At 36.5% G+C, this 25,407-nt stretch overlaps 1 protein-coding gene across 3 annotated transcripts; it reads left to right on the plus strand.

Moving 5' to 3' along the window:
* The first annotated feature begins 753 nt into the window (after nt 1-753).
* On the plus strand, nt 754-7,827 carry LOC149837821 (transcription initiation factor TFIID subunit 7-like). Of its 3 annotated transcripts, XR_016432130.1 has the most exons (7): nt 756-954; nt 2,459-2,594; nt 6,788-6,921; nt 7,004-7,123; nt 7,208-7,262; nt 7,342-7,443; nt 7,541-7,677. XR_016432130.1 is itself a non-coding variant. In XM_090007502.1 (6 exons), the coding sequence occupies exons 2-6, from the start codon at nt 2,483-2,485 to the stop codon at nt 7,672-7,674; spliced, it is 582 nt and encodes a 193-aa protein (XP_089863628.1). In that variant the 5' UTR covers nt 754-954; nt 2,459-2,482; the 3' UTR covers nt 7,675-7,827. The 3 variants fall into 3 exon arrangements, 2 of the variants coding, with proteins under 2 accessions (XP_089863628.1, XP_089863627.1); XM_090007502.1 differs by lacking the exon at nt 7,342-7,443 and having other exon boundaries at nt 754-954; nt 7,208-7,280; nt 7,532-7,827; XM_090007501.1 differs by lacking the exon at nt 7,208-7,262 and having other exon boundaries at nt 7,541-7,827.
* Nucleotides 7,828-25,407: the final 17,580 nt, after the last annotated feature.

Raw genomic sequence — 25,407 nt, forward strand, 5'->3', positions numbered from 1 at the left:
TCGCGGAAAATCCACCTCCGGCGTGTAAAATGGCACGCCCGTGGTTTTTTCGCGGAAATGCACGATTCCAACAATTGTGTTGTCACTGTGGGCCCCACGGAAACACGTGCCCGTTGATGTGTTTCCGCGGAAAACAGTCCACTTTCCTTGATACACAAACGCGCCATGCAGATGGAAGGTTCAATATCAATGTTAGTATCCGTTTCAAAACTATTCAGAAAATCGACTGATTGGGGACTCGAGCCGAATCGGCCATTTTTCTTTTTTAAATATTAGAACTCTTTAATAAATAAATAAATAAATAAAAAGATTATTAAATTATTGTAAAAAATATTAAAACATTTAAAAATATTAAATTATTAAATATCGGCTGAGGGCTGAATCGACCCATATTGAATCAATTTTGAGCTGATACGATACGAATTGCCCGATTCAAGCCGATCCGCATTGATATTGACAACACTGTTGGATATGGGGTCAGTCAGGCTCAACCTGAGTCTGGATCCCGACACTGAAGATGTGCGTGTGGTTCTAGATCTAGATCCAACTTGAATCTCGCAATGAAGTTCTGGACCCAGTTAAGAAATGAGATCTTGTGGCACTGGACACTGAGAAAAACTGAAAATCAACAACCAAGATTTGGATATACAGTATCCATATTCAGATGTGGGTCGGATCCGGTTCGGTCCAGGTCAGAATTAGGACCCATCTGCAAATGGGAAGAAAAAGAAGGGATAAAAATATACCGAGAGAGAGAGTTTTTCGGAGCGCCGAGCACCCTCTCCCACCGTGGGTCGCCGGATTCCGGCGTCTGTGAGGGCCGTCTAATACGAGGCGTGGTGGAGACAGAGGGGAGGACACTGTCCGTCAGTGGTGCGACCGATCCAGTCGAGTGCCGCCGTTTCCGTCGCCGGAAAACTAGGCCGTGCGGTGGAGCTCAGTCTGCCAAAAAAGGTATGGCCTTCGTCCCCTTTTTTCCTCAAGTAGTTTTCCGGTGCTAAGATGCGGGCAGAGTCGGTGGCGCAGGACCTACGACCCTTTCTCAACAGGGCTAGGGTGCTAGAGTGAACCACCTTTCCTCTATGACCCACCTGCTCCAATGGGGTCGGCCAATTCAATCTGGGCTAATCCCAAAAACAATTATTCAAAGCCCGCTGTTTAATCTGGGAATTTTAAGGCTCGGTTTGCAAACGAATCAAGGCAGATTTGCCTGTTCACTCTTGATAACAATAAATGTTAAGAACAAGTATCTATCAATACATGCAAGGCGGTTGTGAAAAATGAGGCAAAGAAAATGGTGGATTTGGTCATCTTCAGCAACATGAATCTTTTGTTTCTTTTGAAAAGGAAAATATTATTAAAGGAAAAACCTGAAAGGTGTTAAGGAGTCTCTGTGATCATATCAGAGCAGTTCCAAATACAATGGGTCCTAATCCAAGAGACGTTTGTTCTAGGAGTTCCTTTGATTTCTCTCCAACCAGATGAACCACCCGGTGCATAGTAATCACCACCATATTATACACTGTTTGTCATCTCATCCGGTTCCCTAGTAACAAATTTCTTTGGAATGTGCATGGTCTTGTCTCGGCCAAGACATGTTAAAAATTCTTAAAAGTATTGGAAAAATCCATAACCAATAAGAACTCAACCTCCTCATATTTCCAGCACATGATACAGGCGATATTGACAGTTAACAACCAAAGAAATAGTTTTGAAATATCATAATGATGCCTCACAATAGGATGGCTGATGTCCATAAGACTAAAAAGTAGATAATCATCGTTGTGGTGATATTTTACAAGGACTGCAGTTGTACATGGAACCAAAATATGCATAATGAACTTCAGTAAATTTACTTTATTCATTGTGATGAGCTGCGTTACAAATTATCTTCACTAAGTTTCATTCGGATTCACATATCATGGTCATGTATTCTTATTTTTATCATAAGCCGAAGCAGTCTGTAAGTCTATGACAAACAAATATTTTTTTTTTCAAAATTCCCTCTTTTCTTTCTGTTGATTCGTGAAGCTACACCGGTTGTGACAATTCCGCACATAATTGCTGCCATAATGATGCATAAGATATACCTTCAACATTTGTATATAATGGTAGTGATATGCTGATTGTGGATATTGAGAAGTCAAGGTAATCAACTGTGGCTTCTCCCTCTGGGTTATGTCAAGGACTTAAGGGTGGTTAGGCAGTTAAAAGAAACGGTTGAGGTCTCTTCTGAAAAGGTCCTATAACTTTACAGATGGTAGCAGAAAACTGTGGAACATTGTCAAGTTGACTTACGCTCCAAGAATCTTTATTTCTTTTTTCTTTTCAAATTTTGTTTGCTTTTCTTCCCCTAATTTTCCCTGCTATTGGCTATTATTGTTTTTTTGCTGTGTCTTATAAATGATTTTTGTAACATAATATGTTTTAATTTTGTGCATCATACTTCATTTAACAGTTTGATGAATACAACCTCTTCAAGATGGAAGAGCAGTTCATTTTAAGAGTTCCTCCTTCTGTTTCTGAGCGCATTGATCACCTTTTAAGTGAGAATGGAACTTCTGAGGATGGTTCACTTGATTTATCTTTTACTGGTATGGTAATTCAATTCAAGAATTTCTTTCATTCAGTTAATTTGTTTGGCATGCCTTTTTGGATTTGGGTATTTGTAATTTCGTGTTATACATACAATTATTTGGTGTGATGGCTAGGTCTATAGTCATTCTGCCCTTTAAGGATTTCTATCATTTAGTTAATTTGTCTGGCATGTCTTTCTGGATTTGTGTACCTATAGAATTTAGTGTTATGCATAGAAATTATTTGGAGTGATGGTTAGGCCTATAGTCATTCTATCTTTAAGTATTTCTATCATTTAATTAATTTGTCTGACGTGCCTTTTTGGATTTGGGTACTTGTAGAATTTCATGTTATACATGGAAATTATTTGGTGTGATGGTTAGGCCCATTCCATGTCGCATGGATATGGCTGTAGACACGGGGGTACATCCATCTTTTCGACCTTGATCAAACTATCAACTTTGTTCCAAATTTCCAATCCCATATTGGTTGCATCTGGATTGGACCAATTGGGTCAATTATGCCCAAAGGATTTACAATTGATATCACAAATGTATTTTTTGAATAAATGGGTTCATATTTGGTCACTTTTGAGTTCAAATGGTGCCCACAAGGTTCAATGGATGTACTAATGGTTAATATGGATTGACATACTTTGTCTAGTTTAACCTGTTTGAACATACAGACCTACATCAAAATCGAGCTTAACAATCTAGTTCTAATTATCTAGTGGATGTCTGTCTATGGCTAAATGGGTTCAAACCAGAACCATTTTTTAATCCACATGAATGCATTCCAAATTGGGGAATCCAACCTATATCTTAATGAACCAGATTTCTTTAACCTAGATCCAGTTCATGTATGTCCAACTAGGAAACTATTGAAGGCCAACTTAGATTTGACATTAGCACATGGGATATATGATGATCCAATCCAACTTTGGTATAGACTTGGCACCCACTTGGATTCATTTGGGTAGCAATTGGAGGCAAAGTTGGTGGATAACAACTTGATCAACCTAATTGGACTTGTGTATGATAGGTGTCAATATATGGATCCCAATGTTAATTGTCATTGAATTGTATGATTATGATAAATCAACCTGGTTGGATCTATCTGAATTGCTTCACTTCTATCTAAAATGGGTACTTCTGCTAGGCCCTCATACCTGTGTTGTTCCCATGTTGTGCCCATACTAGTCATGGGTCAATTTGGTTTCAAATGTAACTCGACCAATTTTATCTATCTTGTGATTCATTCAAACATGTAGTCTATGCTTGACATCAGAAGTGTCTACCATTAGCTACATATTTGTTCATCATTATATTTTAGTTAACTATATACCTTTGACATTTGGAGAAGTATATGATAGCAAAGAAGGAAGCTAAGTAAGCGAGTGTTATAAAAATCTAAGTAAGAGTCGTGATAATGAGAGTTTGAAGAAGTATATAATAGCAAAGAAGGAAGCTAAAAAAGTAGTTCGAAACGCGAAGGATAAGGTATATAAGGAGGTTTATGACAAGTTAGATACCAAAGAGGGCCAGAAGGATATTTATAGGCTTGCAAAGATGAGAGATAGGAAATCGAGGGATCTGAGTAAGGTTAGATGTATCAAAAATGAAATGCAAAGGGTTTTAGTCAAAGATGAGGAGATTAAAGACAGATGGAAAGATTATTTTGATAAGCTATTTAATGGAAGTCATGCTCAGGATCTTGGAGACTTCTCCATTCCTTTTCATGAGATGAATCGTGACTTCATGCGCAAGATTCAAAAGAAAGAAATTGCAGAGGCTTTGAAGAAAATGAAATCAAGAAGGGCAGTTGGCCCAGATGGTATACCTATCGAGACTTGGAAATGCTTGGGTGAGAAACGTTTAGAATGGTTGACAAATCTTTTTAACAAGATTTGGCGGACAAATAAGATGCCTAATGAGTTGAGGAAGAGTACTTTGGTGCCTCTATATAAGAATAAGGGTGATATACAAGATTGCACAAACTATCGTGGTATAAAACTCATGAGTCATACTATGAAACTTTGGGAGAGGGTGATTGAGTATAGGTTGAGGAAGGTTGTCATGATATCGGAGAATCAATTTGGTTTTATGCCTGGATGATCAACTATGAAAGCTATACATCTTCTTGGACAACTTATTGAGAGATATAGAGAGAGGAACAAAGATTTGCATATGGTTTTTATTGATTTGGAGAAGGCATACGATAGAGTACTTAGGGATGTTCTCTGGGGGACAATGATGAAGAAAGGTGTTCCTCTCAAGTACATTAGTATAATTAAAGATATGTACAAAGGAGTAGTAACCAATGTCCGCACTTGTAGAGGTGTGACAACCAATTTTCCTATAACGGTTGGGTTACATCAAGGATCTGCATTAAGCCCTTTCCTATTTGCTATAGTGATGGATGAGCTTACGAGATCAATTCAAGAAAATGTGTCGTGGTGTATGTTGTTTGCTGATGATATTATTTTGATTGATGAGTCTAGAGCTGGGGTTAATGCTAAGTTAGAATTATGGAGACAGACATTGGAAGCAAGTGGTTTCAAGTTGAGTATGAGTAAGATAGAATATATGGAATGTCGGTTTAGTAAGCAACGAAGTAGTGATGGGAGTGTAGTGAAGCTTGGTGAGCAAGAAATACCGGTGGATGACTGTTTCAAATATTTGAGATCTATCATTCAAAAGTATGGAGAAATTGATGGAGATGTAAATCATAGGATAAAGGTTGGGTGGATGAAATAGAAAAGTGCAACTGGAGTGTTGTGCGATCGTAGAATGCCATTGCGGTTGAAGGAAAAGTTTTATTGGATGACAATTAGGCCCGCTTTACTATATGGTACAGAATGTTGGGCTGCCAAGAGACATCATATTCAAAAAATGAGTGTAGCTGAGATGCATATGCTTAGATGGATGTGTGAAAATACAATAAAAGATAAGATTCGAAACGAGGAGATACGTAAGAAGGTAGGCGTTGCATCCATTGAAAATAAGATGAGAGAGAATTGTTTACGGTGGTTTGGACATATTCAGCGAAGGCCTAATGATGCTCCAATTAGAAGGATGGAGAAATGGGAAAATATATTAGTTAAAAGAGGTCGGGGTAGGCCTAAGAAGACTTGGATGAAGATGATAAGAAAGAATATGAATGCTTTGAACCTCACCGAGGACATGACATTGGATAAAAATGATTGGAGGAGAAGGATTCATGTGAAAGACCCAAAATGATTTTCTTTTTTGGTTCATATCGCCGACCCCAATTGTTTTGGGATGAAGGCGTAGTTGTTGTTGTTGTATATACCTTTGACATGTTTCACACATTTAGTTTGTAATTATCAGTCTGTAACTTCACATCTGGAGCATTTTGTAAAATGTAGCATAATCGTATATCTTTTCATTTGTATATGGTTTTACACACGCACACACACAGAACCCATGTAATCTTTATGTTTGTATCTTATCTCATAACCCTGTACCTATGTGACATAGCTTCATATTCATACTTAATGTAGACCTGTAATGGACATGCCCCATTTGATCCACATCTAGAGCCAGTTAGCCCAATTTAAAATTAGGCTCTTGTATCCAAGGAAACTTATAATTAGTTTCAGCTTGATTGAAATTGAATCTGGTTTAGGCCTAAATTATGGACCTGATAAAGCCATAAAGGATCTAATATCATGCAAAGTTGTTGCATGATATATATAAGTTTATGTTTGAGTTTTTTCCATTTTTCTGAGAGAAAACTTGTCATATACTTGGGTCTCGTCTTTTGGGTGTTTTCAGTTGGAATGTAATGCATGATACAAAATATTTCTACCACATGCTCATCCTTTTCTTATTTTTTACTTTTGGGATGATTTTTCCCTAATTGCAAACTTTATTTGTCAAGGTTGATCTTTGAGTGGATGTCAGCCATGGTTAATTTTTCTTGAATTACCAGATTATTTTGTCCCTGTTTTTTTCCGTTGTTCCTTATGCCATTCGGTCATCATTCTTAAATAGCAAGGCATCTCTTTAGCCATTGATGGGGTGACACTAGCTTCAAGCATATAGTTTCTTCAGTTGAGCTTTCCATGGTGGTTAGGCTACGGTTATATCTGAAGTGCCTTTTAAAGCAGTTTTTTGTTCTATCTTTCTATTTGTTTTGTTTGATTAATAAACATTGCTGGATTTTGACAGTTTTCTTTTTTTGTCAGAGGATGGGCGAAATGGAACATTTGTCATTGGTAGCGATCGTTTTCCTGTCTCCCTTTTGGATCTTCCCTGCATTGTTGAATCGTACAAAACCTATGATGATAATGTGTTGATAAAAACTGCAGATATTGGACAGGTAGGTTTTAATATGATTTTTTCAATCTTCCACTGGTAAAATATTTTATCTTTGTTGGTTATCAAATGTGGGTTGGTGACAGATAATTATGGTGAAAGAAGAGGGTGATCCTGCTCCAGACAATGTTGAGTATAGGCATGGGATCACTCCCCCAATGAGGGATGCTCGCAGAAGACGATTTCGTAGAGAACCTGATATAAATGTAATCATTGATTGTGGGAGTATTCATTGCATTCTTTCTGTTTTTTTCATATCGTATTGAACTCATGTTGATCCTGCATTACAGCCAGAATTTGTTGACAAGGTTGAGAGAGATATTGTCAACATCCTTTCATACCGTGGTACTGCAGACAATGTAGATATCCTTTACCATCCAGTTTTGTTTTCTGTAATGCAATTGTTTGTTACAACATTGTTCAGGCATCTCCCCTGGTTCAACGTAATTATGACCCTCAGAATCAGTTATCTACTTCAGACAATCTGAATAAATACGATCTGTGTCTGGGATTCAGAGCCTACTTGGTCTGTGTCAGTTTTTTAAGCTTATATATTCCTAGTATTTAACTTCATTTAGCATGTTGTTATTAGACCTTGACAAAATGCATCTCACCTGTTGAAGTCATCGAGCATGAAGATGCCAATGATGGTGGCACTAAAAATGCACATGCACCATCAGAGAAGCCAGACAATGCTGGTCCTACAGAGGTTGATGATGACCCTGATAGAAGTGAAAGTGATGATTCCGATGATTAGTCATATACAAAGCAAGCACAAGTCAGCGGAAATATATCAGAACTTGGAACTTGTATAATCTTCCACTTGCTTTAGCTGTACATGAAAAGAAAACTTGCATTAAACTTATCTGTATACATTACGAAATTTGGTGTAAGTTTTATTTTAGTGGCTCGTACTGTGATTTTGATAATGTGCATTGATTTTTATACTGAAGCTAATAATGCATGACGATGATAACAATGATGATAAGATAATGACGGTTTGCAGTACAGAGAGATGAGGATGATTGCAGGAGTTATAGGGCAATATGGTGATGATACTATGGTGTAAGATGATGATGACGATGATAATGTGGCACAGAACAATTATATATAAGGATATTGGTGAGAAATGCATATGATTATGATAATTATGATGAAATTATTTTTGTACTCGGAAAACATTTGCAGCTATTTGTATCCGTAGCAGCAATAACCTAACCACTACCGCTCCTGCTCTTATGGAAGGTCAACCATCACTCATCTGCAGAACAACAAAAATAATAACCACAAGCATTTGATTTTCAGGTTCACATGCATATATTGAAATATACCATGTGTTTCTAATGCCTGTGATATACAGTAGCATTCCTGTTTCAAAACGGCCAGTTATCCATCATCTATGTCACATTGACGTGCCCAAAAGGACACAGAACACAATTTTTGGGTAGTTTTCTATTATATAGTATATAAGATGATAGGGTGTAAATTGACGTATCCCTGTGACATAGTCCATCATAAATAACAGATATTTGGTCGTTATAAAGATCAACTGCAAGTTAGTCACTGAATGTGTGGCACCAGCCTTCACATGAAAACAGCCTAGGAAAGATGCACTTTCTTGTAATTTTTTTTACATATGCCATCATGCATCTTCTATGGAATGGTTGGTCAACTGATATTCTATGCCAACTTTCAGACACCCATTCTATGCTTCAAATGACAATCTGTCTGGGGAGGTCATTGTCAATCCTCATGATGACCAAAGTTCTGAACAGAGAGGTCAGGGCTCAAAATGCGTCACTGGAGTCGTTCTCCTATGCTCAACATTTTGTTTCTAACATGTAAACGGTTTCCTTCACACGGACTGGAGTTCAGTGGACCTTAATTTGTTTGCGAACAATGAAGGTTAAGTGGTAGCTCCATGAGTTCTTACCCTGTAAATAACCATGCCAAGATACCTGGGAATCAGTAGTCCTTGCTTCCGAGCAAGCCTCTGCATGTCACACTCTTATCATCCTTTTTTTTGGTAAAACAAGGGGAACCCACCACTTTATTTTGGACATCTCGTTATAGCCCGAGAGTTGCCATGTTGACTGTGGCCCTTTTTCTCCGTCTGCAGTATAAAACTCCATGAGTATGCACCCTGCTCTTCAGGGATAGTTTGTGACTGGCTTCAGCCTTCCAACAAAGGACACATACCTTGGTTATCCAACTCTCAGTGTTCTTCAACTTGAACACCTTAAGCAGATCTGGGGCTGTCAATTGATCAGGCTTGTATTGGGCACCCGACCCCAACTGAACCCGAATTTCCAGTTATGGGCATAAAAAGGTATGACCCAAATAATATTTGGGTCACTCATAATCTGACCGGAGCAATATGCAAGCCGAGTTTGGGTTATGATTTTTTTCCGGGTACCTGTTCTGACCCAGTTTTTTTGCCGGGTATTTGACCTGACCGGAGTGTTTTTTATGTATTTTTTAATAAAAATAAACTTCTGAAATTATACAGGTGCGGGTTTGGGATTTTATTTTTATGATCCCGAAAAACCTGAACCCAAACACGATAATTTGTTATATTGGCAAGTTTGGGTACACCCTGAGGAGTCGGGTGCCTAACCCGTTGGCAGCCCTAAGTTGATCCACCTATTTAGGCTCCCTGTGGCCCATTCTCCTATCATCTTGAATATATACCTTCCTAAATTTCTAAGAAGTAAAATCAATATTCAACATTGAGATGGTGCATTTCCACGAACATCTTGGGTGATTCTAGACATGAGAACATGTAGGTACAAAATTAAATCAACTTACTATATGCCAAAGAACAAGAATATGTGTGAGTGAATCAAAACAGTAAGGATACTGTAATTACACGCGCTAAATATAAATTTTGGAACGGAACTAGGAAGCATGCCTTATATGTAGGAAGGCCACAATTGGCCGAAGAAGCGATATCCAGGTTGAGGCAAATAAAATTTTGAGAACCAAAGAAGTGCTTATTTAGATGGTGAGCTTGAAACCCACGGGTGTGTCCTTCGCTGCGAGGACATGTCTAGGCTCCCTCGCGGGCAAAAGGGACGTGCCTTTTTTTTTGGACAGGAAAACCACCATCAGAATGAGAAACCTAGTTGGGCTGGCTAAGCCTGCCGTACTCACGGTCCGACAGTGTGAACCCGTGACTAACCCTCATGGCCCCAAGGAACTAACTACCCTTCTAGTGGCCAAGGCCCTTTCCACTGCACCAAACTCCTTGGGGCTAGGGACATGCGGTTTTATGACCAATGTCATGAGTAAGGCGGGTTTTCCCTGGTTATCCAAGGAAAAAGAAACAAAAAAGAAAACTATAACGATTGATGAGTGAGCCTGATGATTTCTTTCTTGAACTATTTCTTGTCGACAGGAAGGGAGGGATAGATGGAGAAAAAAAATTGGTAACGAAGGATTGATTTGGAAAGGTTGCTTATGGAAAGTGCTCATGAGCACATGAAGACATTTTAATAATCATTTAGTGTCCTTTACTCATAGTCGTGGTTCTTGTTTTCGATGGATTATGGGCCCCTCTATTGCATTATGTTTTGCATGAGTATTACACCATTAGCATTCAAGATCATTACAAGTAAACCTCCAATCAGGTGGTTTATCTTTCTATGAATGTGATCTCCTATCCTGTTTACTGCATGTACAAATCTCATAATCTATCCATACAATCTATTCTGCACGATTCACTGTTACCTACAAGTTTAAACAAAAATTGAATACACGCCCTATATCTACCCATGCTATACCCATCTTTTATTATTTTAATGGATCGTGCATTTTGCATTTATCCTTTGCAAAGGGTGACCAATTACTGGATCATGGCCTGGAGTTCAAATGGCTGGATTTAGACTACAGATCAACTCTTTTGCAGCTTCTGTCAGAAGAGGGAGACAAGCCAATAGAGGCATCAGATTGAATAGTTGTCCTGCGAGGCAATGATACCCCATTTTTGACTCCCATTTTGTATACCCTTATATACAAGTCATATTGGAAACTTCATAAAAATAGCCATATCCAGTATTCACAGCTGTGTCCATGTGACATGGCTGTGAAGATCTTTAATTCATGCACAACAAGCATATTGATTTCTTTCGTGCTTCATCAATGGAAGATTTTGATTGTGATGTTCATTTTGGATATAAAATGAGCAAGGAAGCCAAAAAATTTGTACTCTTCGAAACTGATGACAAAAATCTATAAAGGGTTTTCACTTTCCGGCTTGGAGGGTAGCAAGGCATATCAATCACGCAGAGACAATAATTAACGTGGTTCACACATGAACTCTCTTTTTCTCTCTTCTTTATTTTTCTTTTTCTTCTCTCTATTAGGCAACCCCGCCCTTTGATTTCTCAATGATCTCCTTATCAGGAACCTGCCAACTCTGATAAGATGAGACACCTTGTAGAATCTTCTAATTCTTCTTTTTATGTTGGAGAGTTAACACCGGAAGCGGATCAGGTCATGCTGAACATGATGCAAACAGACGGCCACGATGTCCGCATGAGCAAAAACGCTCATGTTCAGCATGACCTGATCTGCTCCCGTTAACACCTGCCAACTTGGGTGGGGTGTGCCACCTTGGTGCTCCTGCCTTATGCCAATCTTACTTTCTATGCTACCTGTCGTTTATTCTGCCTGCCAATCCTTATGGGATGTGCCACCTTGGTAAGGTCTTCTGTTACCAATCTGTGTTATAGTTCTACCTTGCAGGTGACGACTTTTGTCAATACATGCCTCTTTACAATTTCTATTTCTCACAGATTTTCCCTGCAGGTCAGTGCCAATGTCAACACCTGCCATATGTCCAACTGCTTGCCTTCATCTCCAGCCTCTTCACACCCTCTCAAGTCCAACGCCACCGCTTGAGAAGCTGGACTTTTTAAAACACATCCCTCAAGTCAATTTCCAATTCTTTTCTTTTCGTTCCCTTCAATATGTATGGTCTTAGCATGAAAAACTAGATTAACAATAAGGTAAGTGGCACCACCATAGAGTTGGCACATCATGCTGAGGAAAGCCTAAATCGGCTAACAGGCTTTGCAACCACAAAACCAGCAAGAGCCTTGTATTCTTTCTGTGTGCTTGACGTTGCTACCTGAGTTGTTTGTTTGAGCTAAGAGATAATATTATGACCATGCTAAGTAAGATATCCTCGTGTAGACATGGTCATCTGGGCACCCAGCCCAATGAACATCAGAAAAGACATAGTTCTATGGAATTAGACTTACAAATTTGAGACGATTGATAGTTCTTTTCATGTATTGCAAAATCATGTTAACGTGATTCTAATGCTCATGTGTAGGTTCATGTATGAATTGGTATGCCTTATTGACCAAAAAAACACCGGGTCCAGTAAGAGTAACACATTGAAGTGCTCCAACAACATTGCGATAAGTAGTGATGTCAAGCATTGGTTCTCCACTACATTTTGACAAGCTCACATTAGGAGCAACATGAGTGATCATAGGTTTTGACTCTGTCATGTTGGTTATGTTGGTTCTGGACAATGAATCATAAATGTACTTCCTTCATTTGGGTCAACATAAGATCGCTATCAAATTTGTGAACTTCAATTCTTAGAAAGAAGTATAGTCCTCCAAGATCTTTTATGGAGAACTCAACCAAAATTGTTGATCAGACCGAGATCATCCTTGTCCTAGCTTCTGGTGACTATGATGTCATCGACATACATAAGCATATAAATAACATATGCCCTTGACTTTTTGATAAATAGAGAGGAGTCAAATTTAGTCTCAACAAAACTAAGTCCTATTAAGTAGTTATGAAGATGTTGGAACAATGCTCGGGGGGCTTGCTTGAGCTCATAAATTAAGAGCTTTAATAAGTTTACACATGATTTGAAAGCTTCTTGCTTTCAAATCATGAAGGTTGAGCCATATAAACCTATTCTTTCAATAATCCATGCAAAAAAACATTGTTGATATCTAGTTATCTAATCGTCTAACCATGAAGAGTAGTAATAGACAAAACAATTTTTATGGTACTAGGTTTAACCACAGGACTAAAGGTTTTGAAATAGTCAATACCTTCCTATTGACTATACCCTTTGGCCACCAATCGGGTTTTGTACCAAGCAACTCTCACATTAGCATGTCTTTTGACACGATATATCGACTTATAATCTACTATATTATGCCGCTCATTTGGAAGAATAAGAACCCAAGTTTTATTTTTATGCAGGGTTTCCATTTCATCTTTCATAGCTTGGACCCAATTAGCTAGGATCTTGAAGAGCGAGCGATAGGCTAGTGGGTTCCTTATCTGCTTTGACCAGTTCACTAATGATAGCCTTAAAAATGGAGTAGAGGTTAGCCACAAAGGTTTTAGGTTTTCTAGTACCATCTTGTGAACAAGTGACCATGGGGTTAAAATTCTACTAGAGGGGGGTGAATAGTGGATTTGAGCATGGATCAGAAATTAAAAAATATTTGCAGGCACCACACAAAGAACACAAGATTTATACTGGTTCAGTCAAACACCTAACCTACATCCAGTCCTCAAGTCTTACCACTTGATTATTCCACTATTTTCTCCTTGTTAAACCCAACAAGGATAAATAATACAACACCCTCTTACAGACAACCCTGTAGAGGTCTTCTTCTCAATCCCAAGAAGACAATACCCTCATACAGACAACTCTGTAGAGGTATTCTTCTCAATCACAAGAAGGCAACACCTTCATATAGACAACCCTGCAAAGGTCTTCTTCTCAATCACAAGAAGACAACACCCTCGTACAAACAACCCTATAGAGGTATTCTTCTCAATCACAAGAAGGCAACACCCTCGTACAGACAACCCTATAGAGGTCTTTTTCTCAATCACAAGAAGGCAACACCCTCATACAGACAACCCTGTGGAGATCTTCTTCTCAATCCTGAGAAGGATCAATATTACAACAGAAAGTTACACTTTCCCTATAAAACCTTCAAAATGATATGCAACAAATGAATGCACTTTTGGAATATCTCAGTTTTGAAGATTCTTCCAGATTGTTCTCTTTTTAAAAAAGAAGTAAGAATGATCACTCAGTACGAACAAATTTTTCTTTTTGATTTTTCTCAACACAAATTCTTGATTTTCTTAGTAAGCTCTCTGTGTCTTTTTCAATATGCTCTCTTTTCTTGTGTCTTGTTTTTGCCACCTTTTTGTTTGTATATATAGGTTTACAAAAAGATGTGTCTTTTTGAAATACCATTTCAAATGAGTGCACTTTTTGATATGAGACACCTTGTCTCTTTAAGACATCCTTTTCTTTATGAAAAAGTTATGTTCTTTAGAATATAATAATTTGTGTACCATTTCACTTTTTCATAAATGTCGTGTAAACCAATAAATGTTTGTGTATAAAAATTTCAAATCGTCATATCTCAAATAAATGATTTGAAGTATACTAAATGCTTGAGTATTTAAAATAATGATTCTTTTTACAAATCGACATTTCTTGAATAAATGCTTTGAAATACAATTAATGCTTGAGTGATTTAAAGTAATGATTACTTTATAAATTATCATTTCTTTGAGTAAATGCTTTGAAATACAATTAATGCTTGAGTGATTTAAAGTAATGATTATATTTCAAATAGTCATTTCTTGAGTAATTTCTTTGAAGTACCATTAATGCTTGAGTAATAAATAATGTTCTCAAATACAAGTCGTCACTTCTTGAGTGAGTGTTTTTGAAATTACATTTAATGCTTTAAGTAATATATAAATAAAAATAGTCATTTCTTGATTTAATTATTTTGAAATACAATTAATGCTTTCTTGAAAAATTGTCAATTCATGAGTAAATGCTCTTATATCATGAGCTATTATATCTTTTCAACATTTGTCTTTTACATAAATGCTTTTGAAATCAGGAGCTATTATGTCTTATCAATAGTTGTCTTTTTCATAAATGCTTTTGAAATCATGAGCTATTATGTCTTATCAATAGTTGTCTTTTTCATAAATGTTTTTGAAATCATGAGTTATTTATGTCTTATCAATTTATCTTTTTCATAAATGCTTTAGAAAGTACAATGATTGTTCTAAAAAAGTCTTTTTGAAATAATACAACACATACTCAACGTACTTTTATGAAAACTTGTCTTTTGTATATAAATGACTTATATGTTTATTGAATGAGACTAAAACATATATTGTAATATGAAATATGTATGTTTATGAAGTATCTGTTACATATGACTCTATAGAAGAAAAAATCATCATCTTGAGGCAGCCGATCATCTTTGGTGAGACTTTATGAATACTAGGCCCATCAAGCTTTTTCTTCAGAATCGAGTATGATTGCATCAAATTATTGCACTTGATCATATTGTCTTCACTATTCTTAAGTGAAAGAACCTTGCATCAAATACACGTTAGATACACAACAAATCATGTCAAGTCATAATATAACATTTCATATATCAACATGTTAAGCATAAGTGTATCATATTTTATCAATATCACATCACATATTCATCATCAAAATATTGTTTCTCAACAAGGGTGAGTACAAACAAGATATTGGGAGGAGATATCAACCACAAGGTCAATCCCATTATTGGATTGAGAGACATCGAACTCTGGTTCAACAATGGGACTAGGTGAATAAGTTTGGACAATGGGCTGAACATACTCATTCTCACTTGGGATTTCTTGAGAATCAATAAGTATACTAGGTTGAGTTTGATCAGAAGCATCTTATATATGACTCTCAAGTTCATATGCAGTTCATTGAAGGTGCACTGGATGGTTATGGTTGACATTTTTGAAGTCTTGACTTCTTAACCACGAGTTCACCTCTATGGTAGTAGTGGGTTCATTGGTTCTTGCATATAGAAAATTTTATTTGTCAAAAGTAACATGATGAGAGATAAAGGTTCTTTTGAAAACAAGATTATAACAAATAAACCCTGCTTTATGATAGGTCCCATAACCAATAAAAACACACGGCTTGGATTTTGGAAAAAGTTTAGACGGATTAAAAAGCACAAGATGAGGGTAGCACATACACCCAAATATTCTAAAATAATCATACATAGGAAATCTTTTAAACAACTCAAATAAAGATTTATTGTTTAACGAGACACTTGGCAGTTTATTTATGATATGAACAGCTATATGAAAGGCATCAACCCAAAGACTCATTTTCATGGAAGCATATATAATAAGGCTCATACTTGTTTCCACAACATAATGATGCTTTATTTCAACTAATCCATTTTGTTGTGCACTATGTGGACACAAAATCTATCTTTTAATATCACATCTTACCAAAAGTTCATAAAAACTTGTGCTTAGAAACTCTCAATCTCCATCAATATGAAAGATTTTAATCTCATAGCTAAGTTGTTTTTCAACAATATTTTTGAAATCAAAATATTTTAGTCTTAGATTTTTTAGATAATAAAAAACTCTAAGAAAATCTTGAATAATCATAATAGAAGATAATATCTAAAACCTTCTCTAGAGAAACAAAGTGGACCCCCACAAATCGACATGGATCAACTCAAGAGGACATGAAGCATGGAACTCAGTCCAAATTAAAGTTAATCTATGCATTTTGGCAACCGCACACATGGAACATAAATTGGATAAATTATCTGTTTTAAGAGACAAAATATTATTTTTTCCAAGAGTTTCAATCACTTTATTTCCTAGGTGTTCTAAACGATAGTGACAAGTATCATTGGACATGCCTTTCACCGACATGTAACCTTCCTTTTGCAAGTTATTTATTTTTTGATCAACCCCGGATCACACATATAAGCCGAACCTAAATACTCGGTCCTCTTTTGAGGATTGTTCCTTTCTGCATATCCTTCACAATAAAACCATGAGAGTTGAATTCAAAACTACAATTGTTATCTTGAGTAAACTTATCTATAGATGACATGTTATTTTTAATACTAGAAACTTGAAGAAACATTCTTTAATATCAAAGAACTAGATTTAGAGTTCAGAAAAATATTACCAGTATTGATAAAGGCAAATTTGCTCCATTTTTCACAGTAATAGAATCACTTTCTTGGTATTCCTTTTTGTCCACCCATGATCCTCAGCTATCATATGATTTGTGGCTCCTATATCTAAGTATCACACATTATCTAGGGAGGAATTTAATTAAGGCCATACCAGCAAAGTCCTTGGGGATATCATAACATTATCAGAAAGTGTGTTTCTTAAGACCACAGAATTGACACACAACACACGCATCATTGAACAAATTTTGGGATTGATTATATCTACCTCTTTATGGCTGAAAATTGTTATTATTTTTTTCATAGCCGTGACCTCTTCCTCGACGGCCTCAGAATTTTTTCCCTCTACCACAACCCCTTTGTGAAAAGAATGTTGAAGAAGAAGACTTGATTGGATGTGGTTGCTTTGGGACAAACAATTCCAACCTCTTTTCTTGAGTGACAAGCATATCAAAAATTTCAACAAAGAAATGTAATTTTTTTGGTAGGCAAAGTCTGTAGTTATGAAACTTTCATATTTTGCTGGCAGCCCATTGAGGGTGTACAAAACAAGATCTTCATTCTTAACTTCTTTATATGAACAACATGTATGTGTAACAACTTGTATGAATAACATGTATGAACAACATCATATATGAAAAATATGTATACCATATATTATCGCTGCATATACACAACAATAATACCATACACAAACTTGTTGACGCACGTGTGGCCAGCAACATGTTGACAGCGTGTTTGCTGTCACTAAACAAGTGTGGATAGCAACATGTTGACAGCATGTTTATCGTCAGAATACAAGTGTGAACAACATGGTGACAACATCACTGTGTTGGCATATATATATATATATATATACTGTTATCAAGAAAACATTTGATTCATTCACATGCCTAGTAAAAACAGAAAAACGTATGGTTCATTCATAGTATCAACAAAATAAAAAGAAGCATATAATCTCATATGAATTTAGATCTAATCATGCAAGTAGTTATACCAAAAAATTTAAAACAACTATTGATTCAATCTTTCTGTAACATGAATCCAATAAAAAGAAGCAGAAACCATAATCCCTGCGTGACACCAAACTCAAAACACGCAGTCTTTTGAAAAAAAATGTGTCTATGCTAGAAACAAAAAAAAATATGTTGGAATTAACGACAATATATATATATATATATATATATATATATATATATATATATATATATATATATATATATATATATATATATATATATATATATATATATATATGTGTGTGTGTGTGTGTGTGTGTGTGTGTGTGCGCGTGCGCGCGTGTGAAAAGAAAAATTGTCTCGAACCAAAAATAAATTTCAAATTTGTAAAGATTTATAAATCTGTATGAAAATACACAAATTTGATTTCTCTTCAAATCCATACTTGAGTTAATCCATGCTACTCTTCATCAGAATAGAAAAAATAAGTCATACCTTGATTCAAAGATCGCGAGAAATTTAGAGGAAGGAGGAGACGTTGAAATAGGCTTCTTCTTCTTCTTCTCTCTCTCTCTTTCTTTCTCTCTCTCTATGATGTTTTCTTCTTTTCTTTTCTTTTTTTTCTCTCTCTTTCCTTTCTCTCTTCAAGGGACAATTTTAGAGAGAGAGTCACTCTCTTTCTTTTATAATTAGAGAGACCTTTAGAGGGGGGTGATGCCCCATTCTAGATGGGTAGGGGTAGAGTTCTACCCAAGGTAGAACTCTACCTCTACCAACCTCTCAACAACATTTATCTTCTATATATGTATATTTTATTTTACTTTATCTTGTGGAAGATTTCACATTATTGGGGACGCCCCTTTATAGAAAAACGTTAAGTGGGGTAGAGTTCTACCTCATATAGAACTCCACCATATCCCTTTCTCTTTAAATTCATATTTCACTTTTATATTTTTTTAAAGTTTAAATTCACTTTTATTTTAAAAAGGTATGGATGAATTATGGGTCTAGGTTGAACCCTTGATCCAAATCCATATTCATTTTTAATTGGATCTCAGCCCATACTAGATACTAGTCAATATGGATCTTAAAGTAGGTCTAGATTCATATTAACCTTAGTCCAATTATAAACGAAGTGGGTCGAGTCTAATTCAAATAAAAAAGACCCAAAAATAGAAGTCGAAAAATGCATTTTTAGAACCAACCAATATCTGACCTACTATGATCCTACGAGATTTACATTCCGAAACGGATCTAACTATGATCCTAGATCCATTTCATTTTTTATTTTTTTTATTTAACCTAATTTTAACTTAGGGTCTTTAACTGGTAAGTTGGTAGAGTTAGTAGATGTTATGTGTAGGAGAAAGATTGATATTTTATGTCTTCAAGAGACCAAATGGGTAGGTGAGAAAGCTAAAGTGATAGAACCTTGGGGATATAAGATTTGGTATACAGGAATAAATAGGAATAGGAATGGAGTAGGGATTGTTATGAGTCGTCAGTTTATAGATAATGTAGTTGAGGTCCGTAGGAAGGGTGATAGAATTTTACTTATTAAATTAGTATTAGGTACGGATATTATTAATATTATTAGTGTTTATGCACCTCAAGTAGGTTTAGATGATTCCATTAAGCATCAATTTTGGGAAGATTTAGATGGAGTAGTACAAGAGACATCTTATGGAGAAAAGCTTTTCATCGGCGGTGACCTTAATGGACATGTAGGCATTAGTAGGGATGGATTTGAGAATATCCATGGAGGCTATGGTATAGGAGAAAGAAATGAAAGTGGAGAAAGGATTTTAGATTTTTGTTTGTCCTATGATATGATCTTAGCAAACACTTGGTTTAGGAAGAGGGAGTCTTACCTAGTAACATTTAAAAGTGGGGTTAATACGAGTCAGATAGATTTTTTCCTACTTAGAAAGAGAGATAGGGGTTGTTGCATCGATTGTAAGGTTATACCAGGAGAAAGTGTAGCTACACAACATAGAGTCTTAATTTTAGATCTTAGAATTAGACAATGTCGCAAAAGGGATAGACATAGGATAGATCCTAGAATTAAGTGGTGGGCACTGAAAGGAGCTAAACAAGGAATGTTTGTAGAGCAGGTAGTTAAGGAAGTTGATTGGTGTCTCGAGGAGGATTCAGAATCAATGTGGAATAAGATAGCGGGTGGTATGAGAAAAGTAGCTAAGGAGGTATTGGGTGAGTCTAAAGGCGGTGCACCACTAGGTAAGGATACATCATGGTGGAACGAGGATGTCAAATTAGCTATTAAGGTTAGAAGAGAGTGTTATAGAAATCTAAGTAAGAGTCGTGATAATGAGAATTTGGAGAAGTATATGATAGCAAAGAAGGAAGCTAAAAAAGTTGTTCGAAACGCGAGGGCTAAGGTATATAAGGAGGTTTATGACAAGTTGGATACCAAAGAAGGCGAGAAGGATATTTATAGGCTTGCAAAGATGAGAGATAGAAAATCGAAGGATTTGGGTATGGTTAGATGTATCAAAGATGAAACGCAAAGGGTTTTAGTCAAAGATGAGGAGATTAAGGAGAGATGGAAAGATTATTTTGATAAGCTATTTAATGATAGTCATGCTCAAGATCTTGGAGACTTCTCCATTCCTTTTCATGAGATAAATCGTGACTTCATGCGTAAGATTCAAAAGAAAGAAATTGCAGAGGCTTTGAAGAAAATGAAATCTAGAAGGGCAGTTGGCCCAGATGGTATACCTATCGAGGCTTGGAAATGCTTGGGAGAGAAAGGTTTAGAATGGTTGACAAATTTTTTTAACTTGATTTGGCGTACAAATAAGATGCCTAATGAGTGGAGGAAGAGTACTTTGGTGCATTTATATAAGAATAAGGGTGATATACAAGATTGCACAAACTATCGTGGTATAAAACTCATGAGTCATACTATGAAACTTTGGGAGAGGGTGATTGAGTCTAGGTTGAGGAAGGTTGTCATGATATCGGAGAATCAATTTGGTTTTATGCCTGAAAGATCAACTATGGAAGCTATACATCTTCTTAGACAACTTATTGAAAGTTATAGAGAGAGGAACAAAGATTTGCATATGGTTTTTATTGATTTAGAGAAGGCATACGATAGAGTACCTAGGGACGTTCTCTGGTGGACAATGATGAAGAAAGGTGTTTCTCTCAAGTACATTAGTATAATTAAAGATATGTATGAAGGAGTAGTAACCAATGTCCGCACTTGTGGAGGGGTGACAACCAATTTTCCGATAACGGTTGGGTTACATCAAGGATCTGCTTTAAGCCCTTTCCTATTTGAGATAGTGATGGATGAGCTTACGAGATCAATTCAAGAAAATGTACCGTGGTGTATGTTGTTTGCTGATGATATTGTTTTGATTGATGAGTCTAGAGCTGGGGTTAATGCTAAGTTAGAATTATGGAGACAGACATTGGAAGCTAGAGGTTTTAAGTTGAGTAAGAGTAAAACTGAATATATGGAATGTCGGTTTAGTAAGCAACGAAGTAGTGATGGGAGTGTAGTGAAGCGTGGTGAGCAAGATATACCGGTGAATGATTATTTCAAATATTTGGGATCTATCATTCAAAAGTATGGAGAAATTGATGGAGATGTAAATCATAGGATAAAGGTTGGGTGGATGAAATGGAAAAGTGCTACTGGAGTGCTGTGCGATCGTAGAATGCCATTGCGGTTGAAGGGAAAGTTTTATAGGACGACTATTAGACCCGCTTTACTATATGGTACGGAATGTTGGGCTGCCAAGAGACATCATATTCAAAAAATGAGTGTAGCTGAGATGCGGATGCTTAGATGGATGTGTGGAAATACAATAAAAGATAAGATTCAGAAAGAAGAGATACGTAAGAAGGTAGGTGTTGCACCCATTGAAAATAAGATGCGAGAGAATCGTTTACGGTGGTTTGGACATATTCGGCGAAGGCCTAATGATGCTCCAGTTAGAAGGTTGGAGAAATGGGAAAATATATTAGTTAAAAGAGGTCGGGGTAGGCCTAGGAAGACTTGGATGGAGATGATAGGAAAGGATATGAATGCTTTGAACCTCACCGAGGACATGGCGTTGGATAGAAATGATTGGAGGAAAAGGATTCATGTGGAAGACCCAAAATGAATTTCTTTTTTGGTTCATATCGCCGACCCCAATTGTTTTGGGATGAAGGCGTAGTTGTTGTTGTTTGTTGTTGTAACCTAATTTTAACTTAATTTTTGCTCAAATTTAAAGATGAAAATAATTAAATTTCACATGTTTTACACATCATTTTTAAATACCTTTAATGGGCCTTGGACTAGGTCTAAACCCCTATTGGGGTCAGCCATATTTAATGATTTTTAAGCTATTTTGATATATTCAATATGAATATTTAATTAAAAATTATATTTTTGAGCTTAAAAATATGGGCAAAAATTATGAGATATTACAACACACCCTCTCACTAACTCACTAACGAAGATCTCCATCCACCAAACGTGCCTTCCTACCACAAGCAATGGTCTGATTAATATAACCAACATATATATAAAGGTTGGACATGACCCAAAATCATAATATTTTTTACGAAGAAAAAAGTGAACATGTATGCCTCACATTCAAGATAAAAGTAGACTGCACCCTAAAGAGATATATGACCAAATAAATAAATAATAATAAATTACCTAGAAATAACATATGAGTTATGGCTCTTTATCACTGGTGAGCTGTATTTTTTTTTCAGAGGGAAAGTAACATGTAATTAATTAAATTAGGATAAGGCATCACCCAGAAATAGGGGAACAAAGTATTGGTGAGCTATAAATTTTGATGGTTCTAGAAGTTAGATTCATCTCAAATGCAATTGCAAGAGGCTCGGGTTGCCAGCCATATATATATATATATATATATATATATATATATATATATATATATATATATATATATATAGAGAGAGAGAGAGAGAGAGAGAGAGAGAGAGAGAGAGAGAGAGAGAGAGATGTACCTTTGTGCTTAATAGCTCCATGTAATGGAACAAATTACTTGGTCCTTCCGATAGACTAGCCTTGCCCTCCACACACATAGGGAAATGGGCCAACACCTCAACCTTTTCCTATGTCTATTTCACAGGTCAGTTTCTGCCCTCTTGTTATCCAAATTAAACAACAAAATTGTGATTGGAGTAAAAAATTCTGTTGAATTGGAATCTAATTCCGCCATCAAAATGTTTCCTAATAGAAACAGACTGAAGAAAAATTTGATAGAACTGGATTCCAATTGCACCCAATTTCACAGATAGAGAACTGTGTGTGTGCGTGAGTCTAGGTACCTTCCATGTCCTGCCACTGAGACCTAGTGCAGAAGCTCATTAATACATAGTTAGCCAACTAAGTCTTGCTCAGCCAATGCTTGACCATACCAGGCTAAGTCAATCAACGGCAAAGTCCTAGTCTTTGGTTAGGCTGTCTCAGCCGTCGATCACAGCAAATAATGGTCAAGATCAACTTACCCTGATCTTCATGTAGTTGGTCACAATGAATCAGAAAATCTCAATGGGCCTGTGAGGAAGCCTCGCCACTGTCGTCGCAAACACAGTCTTCTCTTTTACCCCGTTAACCATCAAGGTCATCTGCTCAACTCCATCCCCAGAGGACCATGTGGCCTGGGGAGGTGAGTTCAGGTTCCTATAGAAAGCAGTCACCATATCCTCCGCTAAATTTGCTAGTTTTTTCAGCATTTCACAATTATGAACTGCAAAAACAAATGAACAAAGTGAGTAAACCAAACCTTGAAGAAAAAACCTTAGGTGATCATTGAATTGGTAATGAGGGCTACGTGGCATGATCTGCGCATCGGTTTCAATGGTCAGGATTAGCGTATGACAGCGGCCCATCTTATGCCATATGACCTGATCCGTCTCGAGTTTTTGCCCAAAAAAAGGATCCTGTCCTCTTCTGACATGAGGATCAATGTTGATCCTAGCTGTAACTATTGCATCTGGACGGCTATGATTAATCCACATCCAGGTGAAAATGTGGCACTAATCCTAGCCACTGGTTGGAGGTTAGGATTGATCCCATCATATATCAGATGATGGAATATCTTCCCATATTTGACAGTGTTACTGAGCTGGCCAACTATGATTTTGGCTATGCGGAATTCATGGCCCACTCTCTACTTTTTTGAAGGACAATAACTTGGCCAAACTAATAGGAAAAATTATCACATATAGAAAATGAGTAAATGAGTAGGGTGATAAAAAATCACCCAAAAGAAAATAAAAACAAGATACAAACTGGGAAACAGAGCACGAAGTACAGAGCAGGGGAACGACATAAAACAAGTCCTCTAAGAGATAATGTCCCTGAAATTGTAAAGCAAAACACAGATTGAGAAAATCCTTTGTGTAACATGGCTGCTTTAAATCTAATTAGTCTCTGTTTGGGAGACTTGCATTGGGATAGAAACACCATTTTCATGTGTTGCCAAAATATGGTTTGCCAAAATTTGGTTCTTTAAAAGCATCCTCTCGTCCACTGAATGGTGCTGAAATGTGGTAGCGAGGCTGCCAAGACAGTAGATCAGGTGCAATCACATTGAGCACCTGATCTGCTCTCTAAAAGAAAAAGAAACTTGAATAAGCTTTTACTGGATTACCTTTAGGGCATGTTTGATTGCCCAAAAAAAACTCTTGAATCATCCAATTTGAATAAGCTTCTACATGATTGGTTCTATAAGAACCAACTCTTGAATCATCCAATTTGATGCATAAAAGAGATTTTTTTAAGGATTTAAAATCAATGGTTCATAATCTTCATAATATTCAAGCATTCAAAAATCACATTTTTCAAAATTACATGATCCAATAGTTTATTCCTAGCAAATTCACCGTGCCAAGCACATCCACATGGTTGGATTTGCAAAAAAAAATGTTGAAAATGCTCATATTTTTAGTTCTCATATTCTGGTTCTCATATTCTGGTTCTCATATTCTGGTTCTCATATTCTAGTGATTCTCTCTCTCTCTCTCTCTCTCTCTCTCTATATATATATATATATATATATATATATATATATATATATAAAAGCGTTGAGATAGTCTTCCCTTTACTAGTACAAAAGAAAAACAGATGCTAGGCTCCTTACAGAATGACCACATCCATTGCATCCAAACAAATTAACACAATCTCATCCGCGCGCAGCCATGGAATTTGCTAAATAACTTGAATGTGTGCTCAAAAGTTGCAGGTGAGGGCAAGATGAAGACGCGTGCATGTTTCCTTGCCCCAAACAAAAAGTAGGCATTTTATATAGAAGCATAGAAATAAAATAACTTAAAAATAAGTTAAATACATTGCAATCTTATGACAAGAATGGTATATTGCCCAGCACGTTAATTATCACACAGGAGGAAATGTATGGACTATACTTCCATCACAAATTCCTTATTCATGGGGATTATTACTATACTGATAGATTATGAGACACACAGGCTTCCTTCTCATTG

This window comes from Nuphar pumila, chromosome 5 (assembly GCF_984573655.1).
Source record: "Nuphar pumila chromosome 5, dmNupPumi1.hap1.1, whole genome shotgun sequence".
NCBI lineage: Eukaryota > Viridiplantae > Streptophyta > Magnoliopsida > Nymphaeales > Nymphaeaceae > Nuphar > Nuphar pumila.

What these genes read in the sequence shown, in the direction of transcription:
- LOC149837821 (XM_090007501.1), top strand. Translation starts at nt 2,483, where the DNA reads ATGGAAGAGCAGTTCATTTTAAGAGTTCCTCCTTCTGTTTCTGAGCGC. An exon ending in AAACTGCAGATATTGGACAG is followed by an intron (nt 6,922 to 7,003) that starts GTAGGTTTTAAT and finishes GGTTGGTGACAG; the next exon opens with ATAATTATGGTGAAAGAAGA. An exon ending in GTAGAGAACCTGATATAAAT is followed by an intron (nt 7,124 to 7,341) that starts GTAATCATTGAT and finishes AACATTGTTCAG; the next exon opens with GCATCTCCCCTGGTTCAACG.